We start from the raw sequence: 12,134 nt of genomic DNA on the forward strand, positions 1-12,134 counted from the left end.
TGGGGCAGAAGATATCAAATTGGGTGCAGGCTTGTCAGGAGGACGCCCCACCTCCTTAAAGGCACAGGAACACACAAGGGATCCCGCACATCCCAATGGCAGCTGAGACAAATTTTTTTACATGCTGACTTGTGAGTGTGCCATGATGCCTTTCTACTGTCTACTGTTTTAAGCCCATTTCGTGTGCACCTCACTGTACAACTGGTGACAAATTGTTGAGTGCGTTTGTCATTTGTTTTGCTTGACCGATTTGGTGCAGCGACGCATGGGGGTTCTCAGCTGCCATTGGGATGTGAGGGATCCCTTGTGCGTCTCTGTGCCTTTAAGGAGGCGGGGCGTCCTCCTGACAAACCTGCACCCAATTTTATGTTCTGCCCCCATGTGCTCCAAGATGGAGACTCTCATAGTTTAGAGTTAGGACCGCACTATAAGAGGTGCCTTGGCGCGGCAGTGCGGCTTTCACATTTTCTGCAGAAGACGTGTATCTAAAACCTCTGTCATTGTCCTTAGTGGTGAGACAAGTTGTTTTACATGCTGGCTGGTGAGTGTGCCATGATGCCTTTCTACTGTCTACTGTTTTAAGCCCATTTCGTGTGCACCTCACTGTATAACTGGTGACAAATTGTTGAGTGCGTTTGTCATTTGTTTTGCAGGTCCTCTTTATGGAGACATCAGGGGTCTCCAAGACCCCTAATGTCACCTAGGACCCCCCTGAAGAAGCTGATGAAGCACAGGTCTGCTTCATCAGCTTCTCTCCAGCGTCTGAAGCTGGAGAGTGACACGAGAATGCGGAAGTGATGTAATATACACCACTTCCGCATTCTGACAGGAAGCTCCCGGCCGGCTTTTTACAACGGCCGGCTGGGAGGCGGTTACAGACATTAACAAGCAGCAATACAGCTTTCCGATAAGCCATCACTAACCTCTCTAGCTACAACTACTGTGAAGTCATTCATCCTCAAATATCACAACAGAGACTAAAGCTCCCGGCCGGCTTTTTACAACGGCCGGCTGGGAGGCGGTTACAGACATTAACAAGCAGCAATACAGCTTTCCGATAAGCCATCACTAACCTCTCTAGCTACAACTACTGTGAAGTCATTCATCCTCAAATATCACAACAGAGACTTTGACGTTGGTTTGAAGTGGAATTCCATGATTTTTTTTCATCCCCTAAACTTTATTATTCCCCAAAATATTGCCAATCTTCACTTCCCCTCTCCACATTCCCGGACTTCCACAACGGACCGGCAGCAGCGGTTCTCTACGGGCAGAACAATACTGGCATCAATTCTGCCCGTTTCCTGTGAGACCCAGCCGGTCACTTACATGCCCTCCCTGGGGGGTGGTCACCATGCAGGCTGAGCCCTCTCACGGGGAGACACTCGCACGACATTATGAGCGCCGCTCAGTCCTGGAAGAATCGACTGCCCCGGGGAAGGAGAAGAGGAAGCTGCGGTGACATCACCAAACCGGCAAGAAAGGTATGTATATGGTGTTTACATTTAAAAAAAAAAAACTCCAGGCATATTTTTTAACTCTTGCAGTGGGGCTAACCCCCCCTCCTCCCCAAATGGGCTGGTCCCCTGAGCACTGGCCCCAATAGACTGGTTTACAGCGACTCCTCTCCCGTGCAGGATCCTATGGAGCCGCCCTTGTGTGTGTTAGTAAGCTGTGTGCGTCTCCGCCAACACAGCAAGGTAAGACACTCCCCTCGCCTCCCTCCTCCAGTCTAGTAGATGAACAGTTGCTGGAGACTGCTCGGCCCCTTGTGATTTTGTACTTGACAGGAAGTTCAGGGACGCTGAGCTGAGAGAGTTGGAGCTGTTCGGAAACACGATGACTAAGTGTTTGGGGCAGAAATAGAAAGAAATCCTTTGCTGGGCGATGTGTATTGATCGGATCTGGATTCGTTATCGACAAAAAAGTGGGAGAGTTTAATATTACTTTAAACATGCAATTGTGCAATGCAAGCAGCGTACGGATCAGAACGCGACCTCTCGCAGCCCCTTTACAGCAAAACTCAGGCTGGGAGTGGGAGGGGCAGCACATGGAGCCAATCAACCGCGCTGCGGTGCAAGGGACATGTAGGAGAGAGCAGAGTCAGGGATGAGCTGCTGCTTTTCCTTTCACTGTCCCGTCACAGGCTGTACGTGTTACTGAACTGCGGTAGAGAAAGATCAGGTCGCCACCGCAGCTCAAGTGGATCGTGTGCTGTGGCAGAGCTGGGTAAATCCCAAGACTGGATGGACAAATGCTATGGCAGGTAAAACAGCACCCTTGTATGTATTTTAGGCGTATGCATGGAGTTTGTCTGGAGTTTGGCTTTAATAACGATCGTAGGCTTGTTTGCAGATATGCTGACCCGGGATCAATAAGAGATATGGACAGCAGGGTCAGCAGTCATCATCTATGCACCTGTTCCGGGTTAGGGATCAAAGCCAGAGCGGTCATCAGGACAGCCAGGCAAGTAGCATTTTCGAGGTCAGCATCCTCCATAGTTTCCTCAATATCGTTTTCCCCTGAAGCGGGGGTGGCAGTTGTACTTTAACTACAAATCCCATCATGCTTCTGCCTCTGGGAGTCATGCCTGTGGCACATCTCACCTTCTCCAGGGTTTGGAGCGACACCCCGGCAGCCATGGAAATGATCACATGGTCTGGCGTGAACGCAGACGAGACCTCCTGCAGGACGGCGGGAATAATGTGCGGTTTGGTGGCCAGGAAGATCACGCGACACTTGGACACCACGGCGGCGTTGGAATGGGTGGCGCTGCAGCCGCGATCCTGAGAATGAAGGAGAGTCAGGTAAGTTGATATGGATAGCGGGGTCTCCAGCTACATGTACTAGACGCATACAGCACATACAACCCCCCCCCATTCCCGACCCCAATGTGTATTTGTGACCCCAGGGTCTCTGGGAAGCCAATGGAGACACGTTTACCACTGGAGAGGAGACGGGCGCACAGCTAAGGCGCGGTCAGGGGAGGATTTTAATCTGTTAAAAGGTCCTCTTGAGCAGATGGGTCCTAAATGCTGGTGTTCCACTGTGAGCCCAGGGGTGCTGAGTGACCCTCCCCCAGGAGGCGGGTCCATGACAGCCTGGGCTCATACGAAGTGGGCTGAATGAGTCCAGCTGTCATTCAAGCTGGGGGACTGAGGACATCTGGTGGTGTAAAAAAAAAAGTACTCTGGAGGGAAGGGTCTGGATTATAGGACTCAGATTGTGACAGTCCCCTTCTACAGTTCACTATTGGCCCATCAATATGCTTGTCTGCCCCCCTAACCAATCATATGGCATGAGAGGTAGAAAGGGGCGGGACCAAGATTTCCTCCACAGGGGCAGTTGGAGGTGCTCCTATCAGAGCACCCCGGGTTTCAGCACTCCCCCAGGGTGGTATACAGGGTATACATGGTACCTCTAGGCTTCGGCCTTCATCATCTCCTGTCCGTTGAGGATGAACGTTTACCTGACCCGCAGGAGAACTCTGTGTAACGTGAACCAGGGAGAACAGAAGTGTATCGGAGAAAAATTTCCTGCCCGGAACATACTTCATACTTTCCAACTCACCCGGAAATACTGCAGGTTGGTGTCGGTCGGGGCGCTCACTGTGAGGTTCTTTGCTGGAACCTTACCTAGAAAGGAAGCAGAGAGGGCGAGTTATGGCGGGGACGTGAACAATGGTTGGCAGTTGGGGGCAGATTGATTCCAGATTTTTTTTTTAGGTAAAGGGTGGGGGGGACTACAACTCTCAGCATACCCAGCCAGCCATGTTCAGGCACCAAGTGCTTTAGGACAGAATGCTCAGTGTAGATCTGGTAAGTATAACACATGGGGGGGAGTGAGAGGTCGTAACGAGGGCTCCTACCCACCACGAGGGTCAGCCTAAGGACTACTCCCCACCAGACCCTGCATAAGGGTTGTCCTGAGGACTCCTCCAGACCTAGCGTTAGGGTCATCTGGAGGTCTCCTCCCCACCAGACCCTGTGTGAGGATCATCCGGAAGACTACTTTCTACTAGAGCCAGCGGTGGGGGTCATCTTGAGGGCTCCTTCCTATCAGACTCAGCATTAGGGTCATCCTGAGCACTCCTCCCTACTAGACCAAGCATGAGGGTCATCCCGAGAGCTCCTCCCCACCAGACCCAACATGAAGGTCAGCCTGAAGACTACTCCCCATCAAACCCAATGTAAAGAGTCATCCTATGGTTTCCCCACCAGGCCCTGAGGGTCATCCCAAAGGATCCTCCCCACCTGACCCTTTGTGAGGGGTATCTTGAAGGCTCCTATTTACTAGACCCAGAATGAGGGACATCCTGAGGGCTCTTATCCACTAGACCCAGCATCAGGGTCATCCCGGGGGCTCCTCCCCACCAGACCCAACATGAAGGTCAGCCTGAAGACTACTCCCCATCAAACCCAATGTTAAGAGTCATCCTATGGTTTCCCCACCAGACCCTGAGGGTCATCCCAAAGGATCCTTTCCACCTGACCCTTTGTGAGGGGTATCTTGAAGGCTCCTATTTACTAGACCCAGAATGAGGGACATCCTGAGGGCTCTTATCCACTAGACCAGTGGTTCTCAACCTTTCTAGGGCCGGGACCCCTTGGTAACACTTGCCAAGTTGTGGTGACCCCCAACGGCAAAATTTAGGGTTGACGCGGCTGCTGCAGCGACATCTGGCGGCGTGGCGGGAGAACTGACACTGCTGCGCTAGGAGAGGGCTGAGGAGAACTCTCACCTAGCACAGCAGAAATCACAGCGACCCCGCAGGTTGAGAACCACTACTGTAACAGCTAAAATGGCAAACCATATAACACAAGCCGAGGGTGTCAGCTTTTATTATTAATAATAAATGATGATAATCTAATAGCTATCCAATAGCGGGAGACTCCCGGCGACCCCTGGCAAATTGTCCTTCAACCCCCGAAGGGGTCCCGACTCACAGGTAGAGAACCCAGCATCAGGGTCTTCCTGAGGGCTCATCTCCACTAGACAAGGATCACCTGGTCTCCTAGAAATGACAGGGAGGTTGAAGTGGAGACAGGTACTCTTTGGTAAATCGGGCCCGTGTCTACTAAGCTGCACTGCCATCTAGTGTTCGCGTCCGGGGAGTGCACCCCGCCAGCCCGGAGTGCGGCCATGTACCGGTGATCAGTAGGCCTCCCAGAACTCCCCTCGCCATCTTCCCGGCCCCGATACAGCCCACAGCGATCTCCTCTCCCGTCGCCTCCGCCATCTCCACCGGGAACTCGGAAGCAGAGAGTAAAGGCCGATAGTCACGTGCTGGAGGAGGCGGGGCCAGAACCACGTGGAGCAAAAGACAGGGGCGGCGCTTAGAGATACACGTTTTAGAAAAGCCGGCTGGGGGGGCGGGGCCAGAACCATGTGGAGCAGAAGGCTTGGGGCGGGGTCACAGTGACAGCGCCTCCTGGTTCCAGTGGGGATGACGTCACCGCTACGACCTTATATGGTAGCGGAGAGGGCGGGACGTGCGGCATAGGCGGAGGAAAAGCCGAGTCTATCACACAGTACTGCGGCATTGCTGCTGTTGGCGGTATATCACCTTTATGCAGCAGTCCCGGTCCACCTACAATTGATCTTGTAACTTGTAGATTTTTTTTTCCCGTCAATTTGGGACTCCCTGCTGGATTTTTGCATTTCTATTTTTTTTTAAAGTTAGCATAGAGAGTGCAGCAGGAGAAGTGAGACTCCTGCAGTGGTAAGGTAGTAGTGGGGTTTTCTTGCTGAACATAGAGGCGATGTATGGAGATGAGGATCAGGACTGGGGTGATGCCATGATAAGATGCTTGGTGTTGGCCCATGTAATGTGCTACTGGCCCCATCATGCTTTGATTACTTGTATCTGCCTATGATACCTTGAGGGGGGTCACCCAAAAATCTGAATTGCTGCCTGATCACACGGGCCACCTCCTGCACATTTGCTAGGAAAGCTGCTGCTGCTGCTTAAAAATGAATGTAGACCCTTAAAGGTTCCTGTTGTGAGATGTACTTGGGAGCTGGGAGACAGTGTGGGAGGTCTAATGGCTGGGTGTCAGGTGACCTCATGCTAAGGTCACAGTACATGAGGCAATGTGTGTTCTGAATTGGCACGGTCTCTGTTAATTTGTCACTGGTTGCCTTTGGAGCTGGGGGAGGAGCCATGGCTGAGCGCCATCCCCACCGCTTCCTTTTTTGGGGGCGCAACATATTGTTATGTTTCCTCTTTTGCAAAACACGATCTATTGTTTATAAAGTCAGTCCTGCAATTGGCCGCTGTCTATTGGCCTTTTAGACCTCTTATGGGACCCAGTGACATCATCACTGGGGCTTTCTGCTGGCCATTGCTCCGTAGCGAGGTTGATTTTTGGTGGGAGGGGCCAGCAGGTGCCTGAAAAATCCCCAACTCGTTATATATATAATATTTTCATTAAAAAAAATAACTTTTGGGACCCAGTGACATCATCACTGGGTCTTTATGCTGCCTGCTGATTCATTGCATGGTTGGTGGGAGGGGCCTGCAGGCTCCTGTAAACCTCAAAGCACCCTGACCTCTATGAGAACATATCCCCAAGATCCCTTTAGAAGTGCAACCCTGCTAGCCTATGGGTGTGGGAGACTTTAGCTGTGCAATCTGCTGATCTTTTTCATTCTAATAGAGTGTAATCAAGCAACCGATCAGCAGATTGGACAGCTACAGTCGGCCGCACACCCTAACCAGGAGGGATGCACAGCTAAAGGGATCCTGGGGATGCGTTCTTTTATATAACGTGTCGGGGTGCCTTGAAGTCTACATGAAACGCATCCCCAGGATCCCTTTAGCTGTGTATCCCTGTTGGCTTATGGGTGCTGCAGACATGAGCTGTGCAATCTGGTGATCATTCTAATAGAGTGCAATCAAGCAACCGATCAGCAGATTGGACAGCTACAGTCGGCCGCACACCCTAACCAGGAGGGATGCACAGCTAAAGGGATCCTGGGGATGCGTTCTTTTATATAACGTGTCGGGGTGCCTTGAAGTCTACATGAAACGCATCCCCAGGATCCCTTTAGCTGTGTATCCCTGTTGGCTTATGGGTGCTGCAGACATGAGCTGTGCAATCTGGTGATCATTCTAATAGAGTGCAATCAAGCAACCGATCAGCAGATTGGACAGCTACAGTCGGCAGCACACCATAACCAGGAGGCATGCACAGCTAAATGGATCCTGGGGATGTGTTCTTTTATATAACGTGAGTCGGGGTGCCTTGAGGTTTACATGAAAGAACTCATCCCCAGGATCCCTTTAGCTGTGCACCCCTGCTGGCTATAGTGGAGACCTGGCTGTGCACCCCTGCTGGCTATGGTGGAGACCTGGCTGTGCGCCCCTGCTGGCTATGGTGGCGACCTGGCTGTGAACCCCTGCTGGCTATGGGGGAGACCTGGCTGTGCACCCCGGCTGGCTATGGTGGAGACCTGGCTGTGCGCCCCTGCTGGCTATGGTGGCGACCTGGCTGTGAACCCCTGCTGGCTATGGGGGAGACCTGGCTGTGCACCCCGGCTGGCTATGGTGGAGACCTGGCTGTGCGCCCCTGCTGGCTATGGTGGCGACCTGGCTGTGAACCCCTGCTGGCTATGGGGGAGACCTGGCTGTGCACCCCGGCTGGCTATGGTGGAGACCTGGCTGTGCGCCCCTGCTGGCTATGGTGGCGACCTGGCTGTGAACCCCTGCTGGCTATGGGGGAGACCTGGCTGTGCACCCCGGCTGGCTATGGTGGAGACCTGGCTGTGCGCCCCTGCTGGCTATGGTGGCGACCTGGCTGTGAACCCCTGCTGGCTATGGGGGAGACCTGGCTGTGCACCCCGGCTGGCTATGGTGGAGACCTGGCTGTGCGCCCCTGCTGGCTATGGTGGCGACCTGGCTGTGAACCCCTGCTGGCTATGGGGGAGACCTGGCTGTGCACCCCGGCTGGCTATGGTGGAGACCTGGCTGTGCGCCCCTGCTGGCTATGGTGGCGACCTGGCTGTGAACCCCTGCTGGCTATGGGGGAGACCTGGCTGTGCACCCCGGCTGGCTATGGTGGAGACCTGGCTGTGCGCCCCTGCTGGCTATGGTGGCGACCTGGCTGTGAACCCCTGCTGGCTATGGGGGAGACCTGGCTGTGCACCCCGGCTGGCTATGGTGGAGACCTGGCTGTGCGCCCCTGCTGGCTATGGTGGCGACCTGGCTGTGAACCCCTGCTGGCTATGGGGGAGACCTGGCTGTGCACCCCGGCTGGCTATGGTGGAGACCTGGCTGTGCACCCCTGCTGGCTATGGTGGAGACTTAGCTGTGCGAGCTGATCATTTGCTTGATTGCACTCTATTAGAATGATCAGCAGATTGCACAGTTAAAGTCTGCAGCACCCGGCGGCCAGCAGGGATGCACAGCCAAAGGGATCCCGGGGGTGTGCTCTTTCATATAACACATGGGTCTGGGTGCTTTGATGTTTACAGAAGCCTGCAGGCCCCTCCCACCAAAAATCAACCCAGCTACTCAGCGATGGCCAACAGGAGGACCCGATGATGATGTCATTGGGTTCCAAAATGTTTTTTTTTTTACATTAAATTATTAATGGGTGTTTTTTCATATAACACATGGGTCAGGGTGGCTTTGAAGTTTACTGGAGCCCGCTGGCCCCTCCCACCAAAATCAACCCTGCTCTAGAGCAATGGCCCTATGCCTGTCTGGTGCAGAGAACATTTGGATGGACAGTTGTAGTTTGGTAGCCCGGTGCCGGTTATGGTGGTTCTATCCTCACAATAGGAACGTGGAATGGTCTGACCTCCTCTGCTCCTTTCCTGTAGGTCTAACCATGCACCCCCCTGGTCATCTCCTGCTTCTTCTCGCCCTCCTCACCCTCCCTGAACGCTCCGGGGCATTCTTCGGCTGGTTCTCCCGCAAGACCCCCGGGCGATCCTCCGGCGCACAGAAGGAGCCGGCTCCGGACCCGCACAGCCTGCCCAACGCTCCCTTCGAGATGATCACCACCGATGACAAGTTTCTGGCTGAAGCAAAGCAGCTGGAGATGTCCCCGCTGGACAGCTGTCACTACAAGGTGGGGTTCCACATTCCGGACCCTCCCCTCCCCCCAGGCCCCTAATACTGGCAGCCATATTGTTATAATTGGTAGATTTGTATAGCATTGACCAGACTGACGTTTGGAAAGGATTCCTCGTCCCCATGAGCTTCTGTAGGGCTCACCACCATTCAGAGAACGCCTTGTATCTTTCTTCAGTGGGTTCGAGGCGTCCTCTGATTGGAGGGGGCGGGTGGCATCACAATCTGGCATTGTGCTAGCAAACAGGTTAAAAGTTAAAATCAGAAAAACAGGTTTTGCCGAAATATTCATTTTCAATCCTGAGATTCCCCTCGCATGACTTTTCTGCCACTAGATGTCCTCAGTCTGGTGGCCAGCATCGGTCAGCCCACTTCCTCTGGGCCCAGGTCATCCCAGACCAGCCCCCAACCTGTGATAGGAGAAGCAAAGCAGTGATGAGATCATGTCTCCATCACTCTTTCTACTCCTGTCAGCATGTGAACTGATGTCTCCTTGTGCTGCTTCTTTCTCTCATACTCCAGCCCTGCTGTATAGGGACTATAGGAGGCTGATATTGGGTCATATCTGGGTACTTACACTGCTTGTGTTTAAATAATACAATTAAGGATGTAGTGGTTACAGAGCTGCTTTAATTTGTGTCTTGTATCTGCCGGAGTTCAGCTTGGACTCTTTTAGAAGTTGGTTGGTACTGGGCCATCACAATTGATCATCCCTCTCCCTGCCTATGGGGCTGTCTCCATGTGCTATATGGTTATAAGAATTGCTGTGTCTGTAGATGTTGCTGAGAATGTGTTCATGTGAATTGGCAGGTTGTCGGTCAGCTGAGAGCTTCCTGCACGGAGATGTCAGAGGAAGAGATCGCGAAGCTCGGTGTGGCGCTCTTCAACTGTCAGGCGGAGGTAGAAGACCGCAAGACTTACCCCTGTACGGAGGACATGGTGAGTGTGACCTCCCTCAGTGGGATGTGAGGTTCAGGTTCTTCTATGGACTTGTCCTGGCCAGGTACATGAAAAGAACTTTGAGGTTACATTAGTCAGTCGCTTTCAATGGCTCGTTCCTTTACAGTCCAACCAGATGGACATCCAGAACCACCGTATGGTACAAAGTACATGAGGGGGTGTCAGACGGTCCATCTCTCAAAGTGGGACCCTTCCATGACCTCCCAGGGCACAAGGCTTCCGACAGGGGCAAGGCACTTGTGTTCACCTTGCCAAGACCAGGTGGACCCATTCTGCATGGTAAGCTGACCACTCAGTACATCCTCCCCCTAGACCTCAGGTTAGGCCTAAGGAGCCACACCGCCCATCCTTGAACAAAAAAAAGCACACCTATAAAATGTGACGGTGCACAAAACAAGTGAAGAAAATAAATAGGTGCCAATGTGCTAGACAATGGCTAGACCTTGTGGACCAGTATTAAAAATTACCCCCCAAGTAGCTGTGCAAAAAAATTAAAAAGTTGGCGGTGTGGCCATTGTGCCATTTCACACAGAAGTCCCAAACCCAGTGTGCTTCTCGGGTACTCCCAGGGCACCACTCCAGGCGGCACTAGACACTGGGGGGCTCTGTGCCTTCCTAGCCCATGACCAGACCAGGTAGACCCATTCAAATCGGGAGGCACTCGGCCCCACCAGATAGCCTATAATAGCTGCATGCTGGCTTTTGGCCAACACTGCAGTGTATGGAAACCATGGCTTCTGTGCAGTAGGACTTGGAACCCCCCAAAAAAACAGTAGAACCATCCAAGTTATGGAAGTATACCCAAGTCCAACCAATCGGTGCAGAGCACAGTAAACCCTTCATAGAACAGAAGTTATTCACATGTCTCGTTCCATCACACACGTCATAGAAGCCTTGGTTTCCATCCTTCTGGATAGGCCTCTGGCTTGTAGGGCAATTGAGCAGATGGTGAAAGAGGGTGTGCTATGGGGCCCAATCCCTCCTCTACCTATAAGATGGAGTGGAGGGATTGGAGAATTGCGGTGGGGGAAGAAGAGCAGGGGTAGAAAGTGACATTGGAGGGGAGGAAAAAACATAGCATGACAGCAGGGGAACCGTGAAAGGGACCAGATAGTCAAGCAAGAGGAAGAGAAGCATTGGGGCAAGGAGCGCAGAGGGAGAGGAGGTGCACAACCCATTATGGTGTAAAGCTAAATTTAATGCAAGAATCCTCCAATACCTCTGCCTGGAAAGAGGAAGCGCTTCTCTCCTTTTATATTATAGGCAAGTTGTGCCTCTTGAACTGTAGAAGTGTTACAAATTCTCACTGCACAGGGTCTTTGGTCAATGGATCTTGTGCAGATACTCTGGGGTGGTATGCCTAGTGGGAGGAGTAGATACACAAGCGGGCCATTTGAAGTGGGAGTGTTCTGTTTGTGGGTGGGAGAGTAATGTGGGCCGGCATTCAGTCGTCCTGGGTGTAATGGTTTCAGGGGCTTAGTCTTGGGTTGGTGTTGTGGCTTGTACGCACATTCACAATGTGGGAGGGGTTGGGACCACATGTGCTTGTCAATTCTAGGTGTTGGGTGTGGCCAAGGTTCCTTAGTTATTGACTTTCACTACTCTTGGGAGCTGTCTTTTCACAGTTCCAATAAAATCACTTGATGTCTCGTCATAGAAAAGATTGGTTGCCATTTTGGTTTAGGGGGTTCAAACAGAATTTCACGATCGCCTACAAGATTAACAGATTCATTGTAAATATCTCTGTGTATTCCATTGGTGGCTTTGCCTGATTCAGCTTTCCTATTGGCCAGACATTAGCCGAATGTACGTCCTCCATGGATGCCGATACCTGGAACGCCTACCATATCGTCAGCAATCGGGCACGCTCTGTCTGCTATGCCACCCGCCAGTTGCACTTCCGTCGCCGTACAGAGGTCACCGTGAACACGCTGGTGCACACGGCTATGAGCCAGCTTGAGGCCATGAAAATCCTGAAGGTAACATCATAGTTCAATGTTGGGAGTCTATGTACACCATTCAGTTTATCTCTTGGAGCCTCCAATGGAAGGTCTGCTTTCTGTATTATGGGGGGGGGGGGGGGGCGGGGCAAACC

General features: G+C 52.5%; 2 protein-coding genes across 3 annotated transcripts in view; one reads left to right on the plus strand and one right to left on the minus strand.

The window, feature by feature from the left end:
• PYCRL (pyrroline-5-carboxylate reductase-like) overlaps window positions 1-5,274 on the minus strand; it is a 9,865-nt gene extending 4,591 nt beyond the window's left edge. For both annotated transcript variants that reach the window (XM_018572366.1, XM_018572365.1), the window contains exons 1-3: window positions 5,149-5,274; window positions 3,571-3,635; window positions 2,607-2,786 (exon numbers count right to left, since the gene is read on the minus strand). In XM_018572366.1, coding sequence (XP_018427868.1) covers window positions 2,607-2,786; window positions 3,571-3,635; window positions 5,149-5,239 — 336 coding nt within the window. In that variant the 5' untranslated portion in view covers window positions 5,240-5,274. The remainder of the gene's footprint in view (window positions 1-2,606; window positions 2,787-3,570; window positions 3,636-5,148) is intronic.
• Window positions 5,275-5,550: 276 nt separating this feature from the next.
• LOC108800387 (protein brambleberry-like) overlaps window positions 5,551-12,134 on the plus strand; it is a 22,725-nt gene continuing 16,141 nt past the window's right edge. The window contains exons 1-4 of the mRNA XM_018572367.1: window positions 5,551-5,557; window positions 8,827-9,077; window positions 9,890-10,018; window positions 11,833-12,018. Of these exons, the coding sequence (XP_018427869.1) occupies window positions 8,835-9,077; window positions 9,890-10,018; window positions 11,833-12,018 (558 nt within the window). The 5' untranslated portion in view covers window positions 5,551-5,557; window positions 8,827-8,834. The remainder of the gene's footprint in view (window positions 5,558-8,826; window positions 9,078-9,889; window positions 10,019-11,832; window positions 12,019-12,134) is intronic.

Source organism: Nanorana parkeri, unplaced genomic scaffold (genome assembly GCF_000935625.1).
Source record: "Nanorana parkeri isolate BGI_ZX_2015 unplaced genomic scaffold, ASM93562v1 scaffold2007, whole genome shotgun sequence".
Lineage (NCBI taxonomy): Eukaryota > Metazoa > Chordata > Amphibia > Anura > Dicroglossidae > Nanorana > Nanorana parkeri.